This window comes from Onychostoma macrolepis, chromosome 10 (assembly GCF_012432095.1).
Source record: "Onychostoma macrolepis isolate SWU-2019 chromosome 10, ASM1243209v1, whole genome shotgun sequence".
Classification (NCBI taxonomy): domain Eukaryota; kingdom Metazoa; phylum Chordata; class Actinopteri; order Cypriniformes; family Cyprinidae; genus Onychostoma; species Onychostoma macrolepis.
The window spans coordinates 3788100-3810737 of NC_081164.1; the positions used below are offsets into that span (position 1 = coordinate 3788100).

At 36.0% G+C, this 22638-nt stretch overlaps 1 protein-coding gene across 1 annotated transcript; it reads right to left on the reverse strand.

The window, feature by feature from the left end:
• Positions 1-66: 66 nt before the first annotated feature.
• LOC131547795 (muscle, skeletal receptor tyrosine-protein kinase-like) lies at positions 67-22283 on the reverse strand. Its single transcript, XM_058788471.1, has 7 exons — positions 21533-22283; positions 13387-13513; positions 13063-13214; positions 12622-12749; positions 12366-12507; positions 10763-10887; positions 67-1742 (listed from the first exon to the last, which is right to left on the reverse strand). The coding sequence occupies exons 1-7, from the start codon at positions 21603-21605 to the stop codon at positions 1566-1568; spliced, it is 924 nt and encodes a 307-aa protein (XP_058644454.1). The 5' UTR covers positions 21606-22283; the 3' UTR covers positions 67-1565.
• Positions 22284-22638: the final 355 nt, after the last annotated feature.

Genomic DNA, 22638 nt, shown 5'->3' on the forward strand with positions numbered 1-22638 from the left:
TACCACTTCCATAAGAAACAAATATCAATCAGTATATTTCAGAATAGTGATTGACCAAAAAGACTGTGGTATTCCAGAGAGCAATGTAATAGGGAAATTCTGGTAATTGTTGGTAATTTCTTTTTTTGGTACTTTTTGGTAACAAAAAGACCAACACATATATTATTCAGTTAATTCAATAATTCAGTGCCTAATCGTATTGTACACATTCTCTACGTGGCTCAAGCGGCACAAGGCGGCTTTTGGGGCATGTTTGCGCAAGGATGGGTTTCGGGGCTTGGAGGAGGCAAAAGAACAGCTATGCAAACACAGGGGAAGCTGAGTGAAATACTGGCAGCAGAAACACAGCTGCTGAAACTTCGAGAGCAGTCACTTCATATTTACACAGAGCAGCCAGAGAAGCATATGGCTGAAACAGTGGGTCACAGCAAGGTTGTGTTTACAAGACTTGTTTCATGGGCCTTTATTAACAGAAGCATTTCAAATTGATTTTGCTAAAACATTATGACTGCTGACATCACAGCCTGACAATAATACACTCAAGTGGTAACTTGTTACTCTGACTGTGTGATCTAGTACTATGAAATTTATTAAGGCAGTATATGAAAATATATAATGGTATTTTACTACTGTTTAAAAGTTTTGGATCGGTAAGATTATTTATTTATTTATTTACTTGTTTCTATACAAAGTCTCTTAGGTTCACCATTTATTTGATCAAAAATATAATAAAAACTGTAATATTGTGAAATATTATTGCAATTTAAACTGTTTTCTATGTGAATATATGTTCAAATGTAATTTATTTCTGTGATATAAAGCTGAATTTTCAGCATCATTACTCTAGTGTTGAGTGTCACATGATCCTTGGGAACTCATTCTAATATGATGCTTTGCTGCTCAAGAAACATTTCTGATTATTATTTTTCAACATTATTTTGTTGATTCATATTTTATGGAAACCATGATTATTATTTTTTTTTTTCATTATAGAATAAAAGTAATTATCTCTCAATCAGTCAATAAAATACAATATCTTACTAACACCAAACTTTTGAATGGTAGTGTACTCCAGTTAACATGGTACTTTTTTTGTGCAGTTCATCACATGTTGGCATTACTGATTATAAATCCATATACTGTACATGTACTATAGGATCATTTGGACACAATTTTAAGTCTTTTTTTTTTTTTTTTTTTAATAATAGTGATACTTTCGCTGTTTTAAGGTACCAAGAGTTCATAACAGACTAATCATCATGAAAACCTGGTCGTAACATTTAATATGCAGCAGATAACAGGAATTTGACATTGATAACGGTAATGATAACAGCTGTCATATATAAAATACTGTTTCATATCACTCATATACTCAGGGTTTATAACCCATGTAAATATTTACTATGTTAGCTGTACCTCCTGCTAAATAGCATAGTAACTATATTGATTGTTACTGCAATAAATTGGTTCTTTTTATATCATTTTAGTTATTTTTTACAGTTGGGTATCAAAAAATGAAATTTTTAGGGATAAAGCAGCAGACAGTCTAGTGAATCTAGTAGGAATCAGTGCTTTAGCTCACCTGAGACGGTTATTTTGGCTGTGGCTTTGACGGTGTTGGCTCCTCCGCTGTGCTGGTTAGTAGCCTGACAGGTGTAGAGAGCTGGTTTATGAACCACCAAACGCAGAACAGACAAGATGACTTCATTCACCAGCGTCTCCTCCACTGACGCGCCGGAAATCTACACACAACAAACAAATCATATCAGGTACATCCTCACATGCTTTAAGCATGGTAACGCCTCTGCATTTTATAAAATGTCAATATGTGCAATATAAAAGACACAAGAGACTATATGGGCCATTCTACAGAATCGGTGCAAACTGTTGTCCTACAACAACAACAAAAACAAATTTAAAAAGTATTAAATAGTCAAATCTTAGATGTTCATTAAGATCATTATATTATTAATAGAAATACCCACAATAAAATGTAAAATATTAGTAAGCTTAATATATATATATATATATATATATATATATATATATATATAAATTCATCATGTATTGGGTAGTTTCAATTGGGAGGTGGCTGTCCCGAACCCTAACACCTAAATTTCAACTTGTATTTTATTTTTTTTATTTTTTTTTCCATTGTTGTTTTTAACAGTATCTTTTTGATTCTTTTAAAAAGTGAACTTCAACAAATATATATTTATTGTCCCCCTCTCTCATAGCTACAAGGTGTGCTAAGATAGGTCCTATCATTTTGAGGTAAATGTGTTCAAAACTCTGAAAAATCTGTGTGTAACTTTAAGGAATGTCACTACCGAACACCTTTTTTTCTGCAATTAAGCACACTTTTTTTGTGAGTTATTCCATAACATTCAGTTTTTATATGTATACCACTGTTCAGAACTGTGCTAGCTAACCATGCGCTGATTTGCATCTTTGAGCTTGGTTCAAAAGTATCTAAAATAGTCACTACCGAAACATTTGGTGGAATTTCAGTAGTGACATCTTTATTTTTTGGGTGTTATCCCATAGAATTGTCACTCCCGAGACAGTCACTACCAAAACATGTCATCATTGTTTTGGTAGTGACGAAAGGTAACATAATCCTCATATTTGCGGGAAATTACCTAAATTTTAGTACAGTTATGAATTGTTCTTTTAGTATGTTTTAGTAGTATTTTAGTGTGTGAGTTAAAATTTTGTAATGTGATGTGGTCACTTCCAAAGCATTACTGTCACTACCGAAAATATGCTCTCACTATCAAAACATGGGATGTTTTGTCAAAAATAAAGTATACTGAATTATCAACTATCAATTATCAAAAGATGTTTTGTGGTTCAATGTGTATTCAAACTAATGAATACTTAACTTTGAAATCAGTATGATCAACTTTTTGACTTTTACAAAGAAAAATTGGATTCAAAATACAACAAATCTCATAAATTACACTTGAAATATTGTAAAACAACAACAAAAAAACAAGAAAATGTTTTTTTAAATGTAAAATGTGAAATGTGATAAAATAGCAAAAAATATATATGCAATCTAGATGTAAGCAAAATCTTAATAGGTCAATTTAACCCTTAATTATTATTACTGTGTTTCGGTGGTGTCAAACCTGGGGAGAGGACAAATATTCCAAAACTTTCTGAAAATACAATATGAGAATGAACTGCACAGTTACTAGAAATGTGTACCTTGGATATTACACAATTTGCATACATACATTTTTTTTTTCAGACGTTTCCAACTCTGGCTTTGGACCAATTCTGTAGAATGGCCCATATACATTCAAGATGGAGGTCAGCAATATTTAGATAGATAGATTGATAGATAGATTGATTGATTGATTGATACTTTTATTTAGTGATGATGCATTAAATTGATCAAAAGTGACTTTTTTTTTTAAATGTTACAAAAAAATGCAGTTCTTTTGAACATTCTGTTCATCAAATTCTAATTCAATCCTGAAAACCGTAAAAATCACAGTTTACACAAAAATATGAAGCACAACAGCATTGATAATAATAGTAATAATAATAATAATTGTCATGAATCGCACCTCTGTGGCTCTCTCCGATCGCCACCGGAGGGCACCTTCACCAGAGTACTAATCTCACTTGGACTACATTACCCACATTCCCCGTGCCTTGGCCTGATTACCTGCCCCAGGTGTTCGCCATTTCCTATCCCTATTTAAACTGTTCTCCTCAGCAGATGTGAAGTATTATTAGCCCCGGCCACAATTTCTGAGCGTTTCTTCTGATTCCCTGTGTTTTGACCTTGGACTGTTTACTGATCTCTGATTACCTGCCTGTTGCCTTTTGACCCTTTTGAGCCTGCTTTACCGTCTTTGATTCTCTGCTGCCTGCCCCGACCATAGCCCGGTATCTGTTCCTGATTTTGGATTGTGTTTGTGGTTCTCTATGCTGTTGTATTGACCCTGCCTGTTTATCGCTATTAAAGTATTATCGCAAATGGATCCAGACGTTTCCGACCCTGCATCACAGAATACTTCGCCACAACAGGATCCAGCGACTCTGTATCATCTGGTCACCGAAGTTTCTTCTAAAGCTTCCATGCTAGCTGCCCACCAACAACAACTCCTCAAGCTCACCTCACTCACAGAGGAGTTGGTAAGAACCATGCAAGCACTCACACCACCGTCTGCTGCATCAGCCCCTCCAGCTGCAGCGTCTGCTCACTCCGACCCTAGTCTGAATCTGTCCAACAGTAACCCACGTCTCAGCCTTCCTGATAAATTCGACGGAACCATCACCAAGTGTAGAGGATTTTTGCTTCAATGTTCTCTGTTCATGAATCAACAACCCCATCTGTACTCCACAGACGACAGCAAGGTCTCATTTCTATGTTCCCTACTGACTGGGAAGGCGTTGGACTGGGCTACCGCTATATGGGAGGGAAGATGCATGACCTTTCCTTCATACGCAAATTTCCTCCGCCAATTTCGAGAAGTGTTTGAGCACTCCGCGGGAGGGAAGAAACCCGGTGAGCAATTACTCAGTCTACATCAGGGTAAAGACACCGCTGCCGAGTACACATTAACTTTCCGCACGCTGGCAGCACAGACAGGCTGGAAGGAGGACCCGCTTAAATTACTCTACCGAAAGGGACTGACCGCTGATCTACAATCGGAGCTGGCATGTCGCGATGAGGGCAAAACTCTGGAGCAGTTCATGGAGACTGCCATTCGCATAGACAATTTGATGCGAGCCCGACGAGGTGTTTATTCCACTCGCCCCAGCGTATCACCCTCTTTCAGCTCTGACCCCGAACCCATGCAGATCAGCTTAACTCACCTTCACCCTGAAGAGAGAAAGAAGAATCCGGAACCACCTTTGCTTGTACTGTGGACAACCCAGACACCTCCGCGCTTCCTGTCCTACCAGACCTGTTCGCAAAAATCCTGCTTCGGTGAGTTCTTTACCTTCTGGGGAATCTTTAAAAATAACTGTTTGTTTAAAGATTAAGGAGAGATGGGTTGAAACAGTAGCCATTATTGATTCAGGTGCAGCAGGTAACTTCATAGACGAATCGTTTGCTAAACTGCATGATCTTCCTCTCCTTACATGTGAACCCCGGGTGGCAGTGGCAGCGCTAGACGGACATCCTTTAGGACCTGGGAGCGTAACTTTTATCACCCAGGTTTTAACCCCGCAAACCAGCACTCTACATTCTGAAACCATCCGACTGTTTGTCATTGAGTCCCCGCATCATCCCATAATTCTCGGTCTCCCATGGCTGGAGAAGCACAACCCCACTATCTCCTGGACAGACCGACAAATAACTCAGTGGTCTCCCAACTGCCAACAACAGTGTCTAAAACTCCTTGCCAAGACCTCTCCACTGACTACCCAGCCCGTTGAACCCACTCACTCGGGCTTGCTTGTCGAATACCAAGACTTAGTCATCGCTTTCAGTGAGAAGAACGCCACACAGTTGCCTCCTCATCGAGCCCATGACTGTGCCATAGATCTGGTTCCGGGAGCCATGCCCACCAGGGGCCGAATATTTCCCCTATCTCAATCCGAATCCGAAGCCATGAATGCCTACATTAAGGAGGAACTATCCAAGGGATTTATTCGACCCTCTACTTCACCAGCCTCTGCGGGTTTCTTTTTCATAAAAAAGAAGGATGGGGGTCTCCGTCCGTGTATCGACTATCGAAGCCTCAACGACATCACCATAAAATACCGTTATCCTCTTCCCCTGGTTCCAGCAGCACTTGAACAGTTGCGCAAAGCTAAATATTTCACCAAATTGGATCTCCGCAATGCCTATAATCTGATCAGAATCCGAGAGGGGGATGAATGGAAGACGGCCTTCTCCACTACCAATGGGCACTATGAATATCTCGTCATGCCGTTCGGGCTTGCCAACAGTCCTTCAGTGTTTCAGGCGTTCATAAATGAGGTATTCCGGGACATGTTGCATCAATTTCTCATTGTCTACATTGACGACATCCTGATTTACTCTGAGTCTTACGATTCCCATGTCCAACAGGTCAGAGCTGTTCTTCAACGCCTCATCGAACACCAGCTATATGCCAAACTGCAGAAATGTGAGTTTCATCAAACTCGCGTGGCCTTCCTGGGTTACATCATCAGTTCTGAGGCAGTAACCATGGACGATCGTAAGGTTCAGTCTGTCGTCAATTGGCCACAACCCACTACAGTGAAAGAACTACAGCGCTTTCTGGGGTTTGCCAATTTCTATCGACGGTTTATTAGAAATTTCAGTATCACTGCCACTCCCCTCACATCTCTTGTCAAGAAGACCACCAATCGCTTACAGTGGACCCCAGAGAGCGTCAGAGCTTTCCAACTGCTCAAAGAGAAATTCACCACTGCACCCATTCTCCACCACCCTGATCCAGAGAAGGAATTCATCGTAGAGGTCGACGCTTCCAACACAGGGGTAGGCGCTGTACTATCACAACGTCAAGGTAACCCAGCCAAACTATTTCCCTGCGCCTACTTCTCCCGAAAACTGAACACAGCAGAGCAGAACTACGATGTCGGCGACAGAGAGCTCTTAGCTATGAAGGCCGCTCTTGAGGAATGGCGACATTGGTTGGAGGGGGCGAAATTGCCATTTGTAGTACACACAGATCATCGCAACTTGGAGTACATCCAGACGGCCAAACGTTTGAACTCAAGGCAGGCTCGATGGTCACTGTTCTTTGCTCGATTCGATTTTAAAGTCACCTACCGGCCAGGTTCCAAGAATGGCAAGGCAGACCCCTTATCCAGACAATTTGATCAATCCCAAAGGAGCCCCAGCAACGTCAACGTCAGTCTGACTTCAGGATACCACCCCCAATCCAATGGACAGGCAGAACGTCTGAATAAAGAGCTCACACGCTTCCTCCGTTCATACTGTCACCAGAATCAGCAGGAGTCTCATCTGGGCCGAATATGCACAAAATTCCCTGCGAAAACCCTCAACCGGCCTCACCCCCTTCCAATGTATCCTGGGATATCAACCACCCATGTTTCCGTGGTCCGGAGAGCCCTCGGAGTTGCCCGCAGTCAACACTTGGCTTCAGAGAAGTGAAGAGGTATGGAATGCCGCTCATGTGCATCTACAACGGGCGGTACGAAGAATCAGAGCACAAGCTGATCGTCACAGGAGAGGGGTCCCCGAGCATAGACCTGGGCAATGGGTCTGGCTGTCATCCCGAGATCTTCGCTTGCGGCTTCCCAGTAAAAAGGTGAGTCCAAGGTACGTGGGCCCATTCATGATCCTCAGACAAATAACCCCTGTTTCTTACTGTTTGGCTTTGCCCGCTAACTATCGTATCTCTCCCACATTCCATGTCTCCCTGCTCAAGTCCGCCAGTGGTCCGAGAGGAGAGAGGGACCAGGATGAGGCTGTGGAGAGCAACACCACTCCCTTGATCATCGACGGCGAGGTGGCCTACCGAGTACAAGAGATACTCGATTCACGACGCCGAGGCAGGGAGCTGCAATACTTAATTGACTGGGAAGGATACGGTCCTGAGGAAAGAACCTGGGTCAGTTCACAAGATATCTTGGACCCCACGCTCATCTCTGACTTCCATCGGGATCATCCGGAAAGATCAGCTCCCAGGCCTCGTGGCAGACCTCGGCGTCAAGATGGACCTCGCTTCAGGAGCCGCTCGCAGTGGGGGCACTCTGTCACGAATCGCACCTCTGTGGCTCTCTCCGATCGCCACCGGAGGGCACCTTCACCAGAGTACTAATCTCACTTGGACTACATTATCCACATGCCCCGTGCCTTGGCCTGATTACCTGCCCCTGGTGTTCGCCATTTCCTATCCCTATTTAAACTGTGCTCTTCTCCTCAGCAGACGCGAAGTATTGTTAGCCCCGGCCACAATTTCTGGGCGTTTCTTCTGATTCTTTGATTCCCTGTGTTTTGACCTTGGACTGTTTACTGATCTCTGATTACCTGCCTGTTGCCTTTTGACCCTGCTTTACCGTCTTTGATTCTCTGCTGCCTGCCCCGACCATAGCCCGGTATCTGTTCCTGATTTTGGATTGTGTTTGTGGTTCTCTATGCTGTTGTATTGACCCTGCCTGTTTATCGCTGTTAAAGTATTATCGCAAATGGATCCAGATGTTTTTGACCCTGCATTGCAATAATAATAGTAATACTACATGCTTCTTGGTTACCAAATCAGCATTTCTGAAGGATCATGTGACACTGAAGACTGGAGTAACGATGCAGAAAATTCAGCTTTTATCACAACAATAAATTACATTATACAGTATAGTCACATAAAAAAGCAGTCATTTTAAATTGTAATTGTACTTTTGCCCAAAATAATTGCATCCTCGGTGAGTGGAAGAGACTTAAAGAAGTTTCAAGAACATTAAAAATTATTTAAAAAATAATATTTTTACAGACCTCAAAGGTGGAAAGGATTATAACAATCAAAACAATTTTCTGGCAAGTAGCCATGCAATATAACAGCTACAAGTTATTATTGCTGCATTAATAGAAATTCAGATGTACATACGCAGATGTACATATATATGGCTCATCTAATCAACTAATTTTTATAAATAAAACATTTATGATATTATCTTTAACAGCACAGAAATTATACACACTGCAACTTGAGACTATTTGTATTTGTTGTACAAAATAGTCACTAGCGATCTCCACTGTACAGTATATGTGCAGAATAGAAAAGAATAGAAGTGATGGGTCACATTATTCCAACAATTATAACAAATCCCTCTATTTATCGTTTGGATGTGATAAGACTCCTGCTATTTTGCTAATGTGATTTGCTGAGTTTATGAGACGATCATGAGAGCCTGTAGGAATGTCGATCACGGCTCTATATTTGACAAAGTGCTCATGCAGCTGATTTTAGAAGGCACTTCATCAGGCTAAAGAAAACTAATGAGCTGCGAGTCCTGCCAGAAACACATTCAGGCGACTCTTTTAGACGACTCTTAATCAAGCGTCTAATAACATCTCATGGGTTTCAGGGATGCTTTGGAGGTCAGAGGTCAAAGTTCCTCTCTCTATCCTTAACTATTCATCATAACAATTTAAATGCCTTTATTAACTGTTACTATACATAAGATTATTAGTGAAAAGAGATCCAAAGGCAAAGGACTTTGATGGTGGAGTGTTTAATGATTTAGTCTTGCAATCCACTAAAATTCTAAAGTCTAAATGGCAAGTAATGAGAGGATTTCCAAAATATGTTCCATGAATACCAAATAAGGAATAAATAGACAAATCATTCAATTAACAGACTGCTGCTGAAGGTTTAACTACAATCAAACCACTTTTGATGTAAAATCTTCTGCTTGGGTGCTTGTTAAACATATTTGTCACAACATGACAATGCCATTACTATTATTTTGAAATGTCTTGAAATGTTTTATTTTAGAGTTATTATTTAGTTAGTTAACTAAAATCATTCATTTAAATTGTTACTTGTAATAAAATAAATACCGAATTAAAACTGAATTAAAATGAAATACAAAAGTATTTATTTATTTATTTGTTTGTTTGTTCATTTATTTATTTAAAGTTGCCAAGACGAAATTTCTCACCTTGCTTTAGTTTAACTGAACTAATTAATCTGTTTTTTTTTATAATATATGTTCCACAAATACCAAAAAAGGTAAACAGGATAATTATTATAATAATTGTCATAAAAATATTTAATTAATAATATATGATCCACAAATATTTTTAAATTAAATTAAATTAAATTAAATTAAATTAAATTAAATTAAATTAAATTAAATTAAATTAAATTAAATTAAATTAAATTAAATTAAATTAAATTAAATTAAATTAAATTAAATTAAATTAAATTAAATTAAATTAAATTAAATTAAATCAAATCTGGTTTCATTAGTATGTATGTCAACACAAAATGTATAAACTAAATAAATAAATACATCAAAATAAAATGTTTGTGAATTTGTGCATACCTACTGTACAGTACATACTAGTGCAACCTAAAACATTCTACAACAAAAAGATCACCCAAACACAAGAGACAATTTAGCAGTTTGGTCATCTAAGGGTTAAATCCTCCTGTATTTGGGACATAATACGGCCTCAAGCGGAGAGATCATTCTCTACTTCACTACTTACTGTTGTTACACATCCTGCCAAAAAATAGAAGTTTCAGCCGCTGAGCCAAACCAATATTTATCTACACATATCTCAAAAATATTGTATTAAAATATGATTGCCGGTATCCAAATGAAAACAGAGACAGCCTATCTTGTTCAGAAGCCTGAGAAATCTGAATCTTGGATTCTCTTGGATTTAAAGACTTACACGCTTGTTTTCAGACAATATCTTCAAGTAAGACTGATCAGTTTTCGGTTCCCTTTGTATCTGTCTACCAAAATCCACAACGAAAAACGATCCCAAATAATGATAAGAGCGCTGAGGTGTTTTGAATTCTTTTCTTGATCTCAGTACGGCTTAAACTTTATTGCTGCTGTCCGATCAGCGGCCTGAGGAATGATTGTAGTTTGAATCCTGTTAATAGCAGCACAGACCGAAGCATCTACAGAACGTCATTGTACTGGCAGCACATTTGAGCTATGCCGTCTGACATTTAACATGAACACACTGAGCTCTGCTCTCTGGTCCAGTAAGATGAGATGAAAGTACAATTAATTTGCTCCGTAGAGCCAGAGCAAGCAAGGAAGATGGGAAGACAGAAAAATGAGTGTAAAGTAGAGGATTTACCGTATTGCCGTTTTCAAGCCATGTTATGGATGGGATTGGGTTGCCAGTGGCGTTACATTCCAGCGTAACCTCTGATCCGATCTGAACTTTCTTCTCCTTGGGAACTTTCAGTATCTTGGCAGGAGCTACAGGAAAGTCAATGATGAATAAGAAAATGGAAAGTCTTTTAAAATTCTAGCTTAAAGCACATCAAGTCATCAAGACTTTTTTGCCTTTTTTTTTTTTAAGTTTGAATGCAATAACTAAAAATGTAATCTGGTATAACCATCAACCTAAAGGTAATAAAATATTAGCCTATTATAATAATGCACTATTATTTCCAAGAAAAAAAAGAAAGTTAATTGAAAATATACACTGCTGTTCAAAAGTTTGTGATCAGTAAGATTTTTTATAATTTTTTAAAAGAAGTTTGTTATGCTCATCAAGGCTGTATCTATTTGATAAAAATACAGAAAAAAAAGAAATATTATTGCAATTTAAAATAACATTTTTCTATGTGAATGTATATTAAAATTTATCTCTGTGATCGAAGTTGAATTTTCAGCATCATTACTCCAGTCTTCAGTGTCACATGATCCTTCAGAGATCATTCTAACATGCTGATTTATTATCAATGTTGGAAACAGTTGTGCTGCTTAATATTTTTTGGGACCTGTGATCCTTTTTTTCAGGATTATTTGATAAATAAAAAGTTAAAAAAGAAGCATGTTTGTTCAAAATATACATATTGTGATACAATGTACACTACTATTCTATTCAAAAGTTTTTGGTCAGTATTTATTTATTTATTTTTTAAAGAAATTAATGCTTTTATGCAGCAAGGATGTGTTAAATGGATAAAAAGTGATATGAAATTCTGTTATTTGTCACTTTTTATTCATCAAAGAATCAAAGAAAAAAAGTAGCAGGTTCCAAAAACAATAAATATTAAGCAGCATAACTGTTTCAACATTGATAATAAATCATCATAATGTATTAGAATGATTTCTGAAGGATCTGGTGATACTGAAGAATGGAGTAATGGCTGATGAAAATTCAGTGCTGTGTCACAGGAATAAATTATATTTTAAAGTATATTAAAATAGGAAACCAATATTAGAAATTGCAATAATATTTCACAATATTAGTTGTTTTGTTGTTGTTTTTGCTGTATTTTTGATCAAATAAATACAGCCTTGATGAGCATAAGAGACTCCATTAAAAATATAAAAATCTTACTGATCCCAAACTTTAGAAAGGCAGTGTATTTTTCATATATTTTATACAAATATCACAAATTATTAAAGGATATATCATTACGTTTTAGTGAGTTGCACCACATGACATTGTACAATCTTAACTAATCTTGCCTTGTCATAAAAAGGTCAAATAAGGTCAAAGGTCAAATGTCATGCTATTGACTGCTTACTATTGGTTGCACCAATATAATAATAATAATTATTATTATTATTATAGGTCTACTTTTTATATGTTTGAATCAATCAATCATTCAATCAATCAATCAATCAATGTGCAAGCATTATGTCATTGGTCCATAAAGATAAAGTGACCTCAAAAGTATTTGGAAATACTCGAATGAGTATGAAAGCTATTTATGCCATACCTTGTACTTCAATAGTGACTGGTTTGGAGAATATGATTCCAAAACTGTTCCTGGCCACACAGCGATACTGTCCAGCGTCCTCTTTCTTGATGTTGTTAATTTTTAGGGAACCAGATTCCAAAACTGATATACGACTATTAACCTACAAGACACAAGCACACAATGATTGATACATTTTGAACCTTGTTACAGTCTTACCAAACAAATACTGGGAAGAAATTGTATGTTATATACTAAGACAAGACAATCCATTTACCTTTATCAAATCATCTTCTTTAATCCAGGATATGTCGGGTTTGGGATATCCTAACGTTAAACATGGCAACACTGCTTTGGACTCCACGATCAATGTCATATTAGTAGGATGTCTTTTGATTTGAGGCTCTGAAAAAAAAAAAAAAAAGTTAATTAGAGTGACCTTTACTTCACTGAATTTGATATTCTGTTATAACATTCAAATTCAAACACTTCTTACTCCTTTCCATGTGGATCATTAATAAATGAAGCATTAAATATAGCACAGAAATTTCGTGTGAATGTAAACTGTGAAAATGAAAATCTTCAAGCCTTTATTAAGATACAAAAACAATCATTTGGCAAGTAGCATGAACAAAAAACAAAGTGGAAGCAGATGCTCGTAGTAGTTCTGATATAATATCCTGAAGGCTGAGTTATGAGAGCACATATGTGAACATACTCATCTTCAGCTGTAAAGCTCCGCAGCTCTTGGCCGGTTCTCCAATCCCATTGCTAGCAACGCAACAGTATTCTCCATTGTCCGAATCCTTTACACTGGGAATGATCAGCATTTGGCCATTTTCTCGTATAATGTATCTGGAATCGTAATACCTGCATTCAAGAAGCAGATGTTTTACAAACCACTGGTAACCTGAGCACAGTTTGAGACTTTGCTGAGATCTCATTGCTGACTATACAGGAGAAACTTTTTTTTTTGTTTTGGTTTTATATTTATGGATAGCATAGAATAAGAATCAAGTTTATTAATGAAGAAAGTTCAAACCGTATTGGGTAGTTATTCCGCGTCCATGTAATATCAGCTTGAGGGTATGAATCAACCTCACAGATGAAAGTAGTGTTATGATCCAGAGAGGCATCCACTGTCTCAAGCAATGTTGTGATTCTGGGTGCTACAATAGAGAAGGAAAGAAATATTTTCATCATCAGATCATAACAAAAATGTTAAGTAAAAAGGTATTTTTTTATCCCCCCTTCAGTAATCATGTTATGAAATAAGACAGGATGACAAGAAATGCTTTTTAGCATTTGACCCTGAATAATTATAAATCAGACATTGTAATGGTTGTGAAACTGCCTTTTCACAACAAAATATTTCACATTCTGAGCGCTACTCGGCACACCGCAGACAGCTGAGGGTCACAGGGAGAACATGTTTCTAATGGAAATAAGTGTGTGAATGCAGGCCTGATGTTATTCTATGAATAAATCAATCTGATAAGAAACACATCCATCCCGTGACTGAGGCCAGACTGGACTTTAGGTCTCATTACACTAACAACACTTTTTTTTAAAGGTCACATGGTAATGCCATGTTTTTGGGATGTATACCATGTAATTTTTCATGGTAAAATTAAAAAAATTTAATCATGGTAATGCCATTTATTTATTTAATTTATTTATTTACTTATTTATTTATTTATTTTTGCATGCTTATCATGGTAAAGGCCATTGCACACAGAGTCCGAAATTTTCATCCGAAATTTTGTCACGTTGAAAAATAAATATAACCTCACGTTGTGTCAATCACGTTTACACACTGCCTCCAAAACTTTCATTCGTCACAAAAGAATTTGGATCGGGTTCGATTTTCTGCATTTTTCGCAACCGTAGCAAGCATTTTGAGAGGTGTTTTGACAATTCAGATCCACCGACCGTAAAAGCGAACCAAAAATCCAGAATAGCGATAGTCAAATTAATCCACTTCGTCTCGCAGCACAAAGCACAGTAAAGATCCTTGCACACTGAGTTCACAGAAATTGGTGGTCTTCTTTTTAATATGTGGCTCTAGTATCACTAGCAAAGCATCAAAATGAGCCACTGACATCCTGAAGTAAACTTTGAATCGCTCGTGATAATCCCGCTGCTCATGCCTCTCCTCTCTATAGGATTGGTTGGACCCAATATTTCCTTTCTTTTTCTCTTTTTAAGAAGCGAGAGGACATGCGATCATTACGGCTTGAAGTCTCCATTTAATACTGTTTTGCAATTTTTTTTTTTTGTTTGTTTTTTTGCAATGGATTAATTAATACGCATCAGGCTCAGTGTGCAAGGTTTCTGTGCGTGATGAATTTTTAGGATGACGAATACGAAAAAACGCATACGAAAATTTCAGACTGTGCAAGGACCTTAATTCCATGTGGACCATGATAAAGTCATGTTGTTGTTTTGTTTTGTGTTGTTCTGTGTTTTTTGCATGTGTATCATGGTAATACCATGTTTTGGGGATGTGTACCATAGTAAATGCCATGTTTTTTGGATCTGTATCATGGTAACACCTTATTTTTGGGGCGTGTACCATGACAAAATCGTGTCTTTGTGTACCATTGTAATACCATGTTTTTGGGATGTGGACCATGATAATAATAATAAAAATAAATAAATAAAACACTTTTTTTTTGTATGTTTATCATACTAATTCCATGTTTTGGGGACATTGACCATGATACACAATGACATGTTATTTTTGGATCTGCACCATGGTAATACCTTGTTTTTGGGACGTGTACCATGACAAAACCATGTTTCTGCGTATCATGTTAATACCATGTTTTAGGGACATAGACCATGATTAAAAAAATAATAATAATAATTTTTTTTTTTTTTTTTTTTTTTTTTTGCCTGTTTATCATACTAATTCCATGTTTTTCAAAATGCCATGTTTTTTGGATGTGTACCAAGGCAATGGGCTACCTTGTTTTTGAGTGTGTACCGTGATAAAACCATATTTTAGGCATGTGTACCATTACAATACCATGTTTTTGGGATGATAAAATTCAGTTAATTTTGACAGATTTATCAGAAAACAAAACATTATACCTCTATTATTTTGCTTTTCAATAAATGGATTCTGATTTAAGAATGTTTGGATATTTGTATTGGAAAATAAGACAAATAGTAAGAAATTGTTTTGGAAGCGTAATACTATGCCTTTTTGGATTTGTGCTATGGTAATACCATGGTATTATTTAAACTATCCTTTAAAGTATTTTCTATCTTGTAAATGTCATGCTATTTAAAATCAAAGAATCATTCAGTACCATGGTGAGCTATATATCAAAATACCATGGTATTGGTGTCTGATAGCAAAATTCTAAGACCCCTTATTTTGATAAGCATTGTTTTACTGGTAAGTACGGAATCTGAGTAAACAAAATGGCTTTTGGGAGTAATGTAGAATATCAAGGTGATTATAATTAATACTGACAAATAGTTACATAGGCCTATTATTAAACATCAACATGTATATGAGTACTGTGTTGTTAGCTTAGCAACATGCTAACATCAGACTGCTGAAATCAGTTGTGTCAAGTCTCTCGAGTAATGCTATTTGTATGCCGCATGGAGTTGCAGCCTATCTAGGGTGCTGTAGTCACTTATAAGGCTCTGTTTCATTGCATGCTGCCTATTTACGCAACTAGACGACTTGGGATTTGGAAGAGAACCAATGTTTGTGCATATGTAGCCTATTTCATGAGTAACATTGTCTAATTTTACCGCAAAATCAACCGCAAAATCAACACTTTACTATTAATCAAAGATAACTCACCAGTTAAAGACATTTTAAGTAAACTTGATGTGTGTGAGTCTGGATATTGCAGTTTTAGTTTTGAAATGTTTGCTCTTAAAGTTACATAATGTTTGTGTTAAGAGTAATTAAAACAGCATTAAACATCCACTATAAAATTTGAGGTCAGTTTGTTGCACTTCCTTTTCTTTCTACCTCGTAATAAATATTTTAACTGGAGTTTTATTGTTTAGTCTGGCACTGTTCTCCAGGAAATTCTCGTCTTTTCATTTCTTTTGCAATCACACTTGTATTGTTTTAAATATTTCCTCAAACATTAGTTTCTTCAAAGGGAAATCTGACAAGATAAATAGCCCACCCGAATCCTCCAAAAGACTTGTATCAGTTTTCCAAAATTTCCCCTTTTAGATCTAAAAGCTCCTCTCACATTCAGACTAAACTCGACCAAAAATGGATGCACTATACTGCGCTCACTAATGTAATTACTGTAGGCCACATGTCACATGTATGACGCTTGTGCTATTTTCAGTTTTGTTATATTATTAGCAAGACTATAGACTGAGTGACTTTGTTGTTGCTCTCCAGTGTTCTTTAAGTATTATGTATATACTATTATATTTTGAATTAGCTTTCTTATTTATTTTAACTGTTTACTTTCATTTTAAGGTTTAGTAATTTTATGTGCTTTTGTAAAATCTATCAATTTGCGTATTTCCAGACAAGACAGCTTCCAATGCAAGATTTCTATGTTTTTAAGTAAGTTTTTCATGCAATATTTATATATATTTTTCTTTTATTTTAGCTTTTTCAGTTAACAAAAACAATGTTTAATAGCTTTAGCTAAAAATAGCATGTTCATTCAGTCAATTGAATGTAATGTTAGTTACCTTGAAACAGTTCTGCTCAGTGTATATGCTGTTTGCTAATAATATTATATATTTAGAATTGTCATTTTCAATTTTCATCAGTGGAGAAAGATGAACCAAATGGTGTAGTTACGTCATCTTCCGGCAGGGGCTAAAAGGGCCTTGCTAACCAGTAAAAGCAGAATTAAGCTGGTCTGGCCTGCTTACAACTGCACAAAACCCCACTAAAACCATTCTGGGAGACCAGCTGAGCACTTCAGGTTGGTTCAAGCTTTGTTTCAGGAGGGAATGCAAAGTTTTTGTCTTTTTAAGCTGTTTTCTCTATCATGTATGCAGGTGAGTGACAGCGGTGAAGCTGAAGCCTCATTAATTTACAGCATGACTGTGCAAACCTCGCTTGCTGTCGGCTGTGTTTTCTCACGGGGATGCATTAGCACTCCGCAGGAACACAACCTGCCAATTTCCAGAGTGTGAATCAGCGGATATATCACCTGTTCCTCGCAAGAGCTTCCAAGGACATCATCATCCCGACCTGTTAGCAACAGCTCATGTTAAGATGCTGCTTAGAATTTTATGTAAGAGACTCACACTACAATTTGATGTAAACAAATTACTTCATTTACAATAAATCAACTATTCTTTCATCCATCTATTTGGAAAAGGTCCAGCATTCGTCCATTTGCATATGCCATTTGCTTTGATTTCTAATGCAATGGCATTCAGACATTTTTAAGTATGACTCAAATGGCCAAATATGTTTGGAGGCCATTGTATGTAAAATATTAAACACTTTTTTTAAAGCCACCTATGTGTGTTCTATATTTTTATTTGTATTATTATTATTATTTATTTATTTTTTATTTTTGGCTATAAGACTTTATTTCTGAATGGACTCTGAACATTGCAAATATTAGAGAAAACATTAAGCTCCATTTTGCAATATTAGTCACGTACAAAAAAAAAAATGTGCTGATGTTTTAATGTCATAAGAACATTATTGGCTACCAGATAACTTTGAATGAATATTCAAGTTAAAAGTTAAAGAGAACCTTGCCAGAAAATTAGGCAAACTTCTGAGAGCGTTCTCTGAATGTTAGTCTTCGCTATTTTTGCTGCATTTGGTCTTTTTGGCTTCCAGTAGTGTTCTACTTCTCTATTGTTTTGTTTTCACTGGTACTTTCCTGTGTGAATGACATTTAGTCTGATACCAAGAAGGACATTCTGTATGCAAAGGTTGAGAAGGCTCATTTATTTTCAATCCACAGTTCACTGACAGCCAGATGATGTGTAGAACAGCTACTGATGCCATTAGTTTGTGTGTACGTCAATATCAAATTTATACCTCACCATCTGATCGCATACCATTTTGGCATCATCTATTGAGAGTGGGTTTCATCTGGTTTGGTTCCAGGATCCAAATTTTGCACTGGACATGGAGTGGCGACACTCTCAAGTGTAACCTACATTAATGCAATCTGGGTCATATTTCTTTTGACCTTTCATAGTTCATAGGTTTTCAGGATGAAGCCAAAATATCGTAGAGTTTGATCAGATGCAACCTTTGACATAAACAGCAAAAGGTATGAAATTGTTTTCTTTTCAATTCTTAAAGAGATAGTTCACCCAAAAATGAAACTTACCCCATGATTTACTCACCCTCAAGCCATCCTAGGTATATATGATTGTCTTCTTTCAGATGAATACAATCAGAGTTATATTAATATATGCTTCCAAGTTTAATAATGGCAGTTAATGGTTGTTGAGATTTTGAAGCAAAATAAAGTGCATCCATCCATCATAAAAAAGTGCTCCACACGGCTCTGGGGGTTTAATAAAGGCCTTCTGAAGTGAATCAATGTCTTTGTATAAGAAAAATACCCGTATTTAAAACTTTATAAATGGTAATCTATAGCTTCTGCTAACTGTTGTACGCTCGTTCCACACCCCAGCGCCATGTGGAGCAGTTTTCATGATGGATGGATGCACTTTTTTGGGCTTCAAAATCTTGACCACTATTCACTGCCATTATAAAGCTTGGAAGAGCCAGGGAATTTCTTAATATAACTTTGATTATATTCATCTGAAAGATGAAAGTGATATACACCTAGGGTGGCTTGAGTAAATCATGGGGTAATTTTCATTTTTGGGTCAACTTTCCCTTTAAAAACTAACCAATTTTTGGCTCTCTGCTGTGGTTCCATTTGTTTTTTGGTAAAAAGAACCAAAACCAATTTCCATGATGTTCATTTCAGTTCTGTTAACAGTAAGATAATAAAAAGACAACATATTTCTGTTGCAATGTCCATGTTTGCCTGCATGTAAAAATTGACTCTTCTGAATGACTCTTCTACTGAATTGGTAAGAAAGACTCACTTGAAGAGTCATTTACTTCAGCTTGCTCATTAACTGAAAACTGATACAATTTGATGTTGTATTTAAGCTTTCTGAGACTCATTATTGTTACTGACAGGTTGCTCATATAATAATGTGTAGTAAAACAGATGTTTATGGTTTATTTTTTAAATGGTACCAAAATGTTACCAAAAATAGCATCGATTTGTTGAGTATATTTGTTGTTTATAGTTACCTAATATTCCTTAAGTGCTAAAAAATCAAAAATCTAATTGTTAAAATTCTTATCCCCTGTTGCCCATCAGTGGAGAACCATTGCTTTAGAAATCCAGAATGCATTTTCTTTAGTGATAAATATGAAGAAATTATGGGCACAAATGATTATGTTTTGATCCCAGCTTTTGTTATATGATGGATGGGAAGAACATTTTCACCACTGTCTTTCTGGGTTTATTAAATACAGATTCCTTATCTGGAATTATACATGTATCCAAATTTTCAAGCCTTCCATATGTATCTAAGATGTTACCTTGTGTAGCATGCCATACTCGAACATTATAAATCAATATTCTTCATCTTGACCTTTTGCAAATTCTCTAAATAATTTCAAGGTGTCTTGTTTGCTCTATGTAGAACAATTCAAATCATTATAAACAATTTTAAAATCATTATAAACATTTCCAGTGGGAAGATATTGAGGTTCAAAGCTCTCAGTTCACAGCTATGCTTTTCAGTTCTCCACAAGTCATATGTCACAAATTATAGCTCAGGCTTGACGTGACCTCATGAGTTTAAATCATAAATGCACAAATCAAAACCCATCTGTCAGTGATTCTGAGACTGATACTGTAAAGCCTTGTAAATTATTCTACAAATGTGATCTGTATGTAATTGCTTTTCTCAAATAGTCAAGAAAACCAGACTATAATAAATGTTTATTGATTGTGGGTGCGAAGAAAAATGTGAGAAAAATAAATAAATAAATAAATAAACTTGATTTGAAAATTACAGGTTAGCATTTGAACATGGTATGGTATTGCATATTGTGGAAGGAACATGCTGGAAACTTCCATCCTTTAATCTATGATGACATAAAGTAATTGTTATGTGTGACCATTGATGCTATTATTATTAATACAGCAGGACAATTTGTGTCAGTACTGTCAGAAACAGCTCCTTTCATAACAAACTTTTGACACTTTTGACATCCATACTGTAAATATTACCATGTTGAAACATGGATGAATCAGATATCTTATCTTCGTATTGCTTTTCTTGATGTTTTTATGCATTTCACATGTTGCTGAATAGAGTAATTTGTTTCATAACTGCGTTGCTAAACATCCTAATAATATGCTGTTTAAAAAAAGGTTCAATTGTGAAAACTTAACCCATGTATTGTGAAAAAGAACTGAATATTTTTCAATACAAGTGGAAATTTTATTTATTTATTTTATTATTTATATATATATATATATATATATATATATATATATATATAGCTTCGTAGGGTTTATATGCCAGTGCAAAATTGATTTAACACATACCAACTATTTTGTGCATCAAAACCACTAATTTCCTGGTTGTTTTAAAAGCTAACAAACAAACAGTTCACCCCTCAGATAGATAGATAGACAGACAGACAGACAGATAGATAGATAGATAGATAGATAGATAGATAGATAGATAGATAGATAGATAGATAGATAGATAGATAGATAGATAGATAGATAGATAGATAGATAGATAGATAGATAGATAGATGATAGATCATTTTATTCAAGTCCATTACTGTATAGTAAAATGCACTATATTACAAATTATGTAAATATAAGAACTAGAGTGAAAAACTTGAATATCCATGTTAGCCAGCTTGATTTGTGAATGTTCCAAAAGAGCATCAATGGAATTAACAATGTGACCTTATGTACGTCACTTTTTTTTCTCTCTCTCTCTGTTTTATGCTTCACCACTTTTCAAAATCCCAAAACTTTAGTTCCATTTGAAATTAGAATCAAACTTCAATGAACTCACACTGTGAAATATCTAAATCACCAGATCCCTAATCATAGTATCTCAATATTCAACAAATTGCCTCACTTCACCATGTGGCTCATGCTTGCACAACACAAGATAGTTATTCACAATTAGAAGCCGTGACTCACCTCTCTGGAGCCCTTCACTCAGGCTGAAATACGCCAGAAGAACTATCAGTGGAATGTTTTTGAGGACTTTCATGTTCACCTTAGAACGTTCTGCTTCGAATCAGCTTTAAAATCCATTGGTCAGCCTCATATCGAAGCTGTGAGATGCAGTGGCAGCAGACAGTAGAGTGTGTGTGCTGCAGACAGGCCCAGCGATCTGTGCGCTCGGCTCGAGACAGACAGGGCCAGCTGCTGGATACGCTTACACTGAGATGAGGGGGACGAGATGCAGAAAGTGACGAGAAAATACCAACAATTCCATTTTTATAGAAGGGAACATGTCGTACGCATTTACAGGGTGCTGTTTAGTATCAAAAGTTTTTTATATTTCAAGTACTGCCAAAATTCAGAGCTCACGATTTATCATGTAAATTATGATTCACGGCATGAAGGTAATTGTACACTGTGATAGATAGATTAAATAAATAAATAAATGTACACTGTGTAAATAAATAAATAAATAAATATTGGAGCAATATTTGGAAAGAAAGTTTTTTGTTTTGTTTTGTTTTGTTTTGTTTTTTTACAAGAACAGTATTTCTGTTTCAAACTTTCATGTTCAATTCAATGCATTTATAATTGTGGAAATGTTTCTACACCTATTTTTTCTTTTTTCAGCATAAGCAATAAACTACTGTCACAGTCTGTGTTAATATCACTAGCGACAGTCATTGCAGAAAATATTAAATATTTCATAAAATGAATAACTTCACAGAGGTGTATTTAACAGTATTTTTGAATTTCACACAGTTAATTTGGTATTCATGTTGTGAATTCACTATAACTGCTAAATCATATATACATATACATATATATATATATATATATATATATATATATATATATATATATATATATATACTGTTTATATATATATATATATATATATATATATATATATATATATGTTTATATATATATTTTTTTTTTTTTTTTTTTGGATAGTCAGTCATGTGTTTTCTATGTGAGTTGGACGGCCCTCAGAAACACACGCCAGACCTCCCTCACTCATAGCAATAGCATGACAGGCACAGCCTTTGCATTCAAGTCGCCTTTGTATGGCAGGA

Excerpts from the sequence above, each read along its gene's own strand:
- LOC131547795 (XM_058788471.1), bottom strand. The coding sequence starts at position 21,605 with ATGAAAGTCCTCAAAAACATTCCACTGATAGTTCTTCTGGCGTATTTC. Across the intron at positions 13,514-21,532 it reads GAGTGAAGGGCTCCAGAGAG|CACCCAGAATCACAACATTG; the intron begins GTGAGTCACGGC and ends TCTCTATTGTAG. Across the intron at positions 13,215-13,386 it reads CGGAATAACTACCCAATACG|GTATTACGATTCCAGATACA; the intron begins GTTTGAACTTTC and ends TCTTGAATGCAG.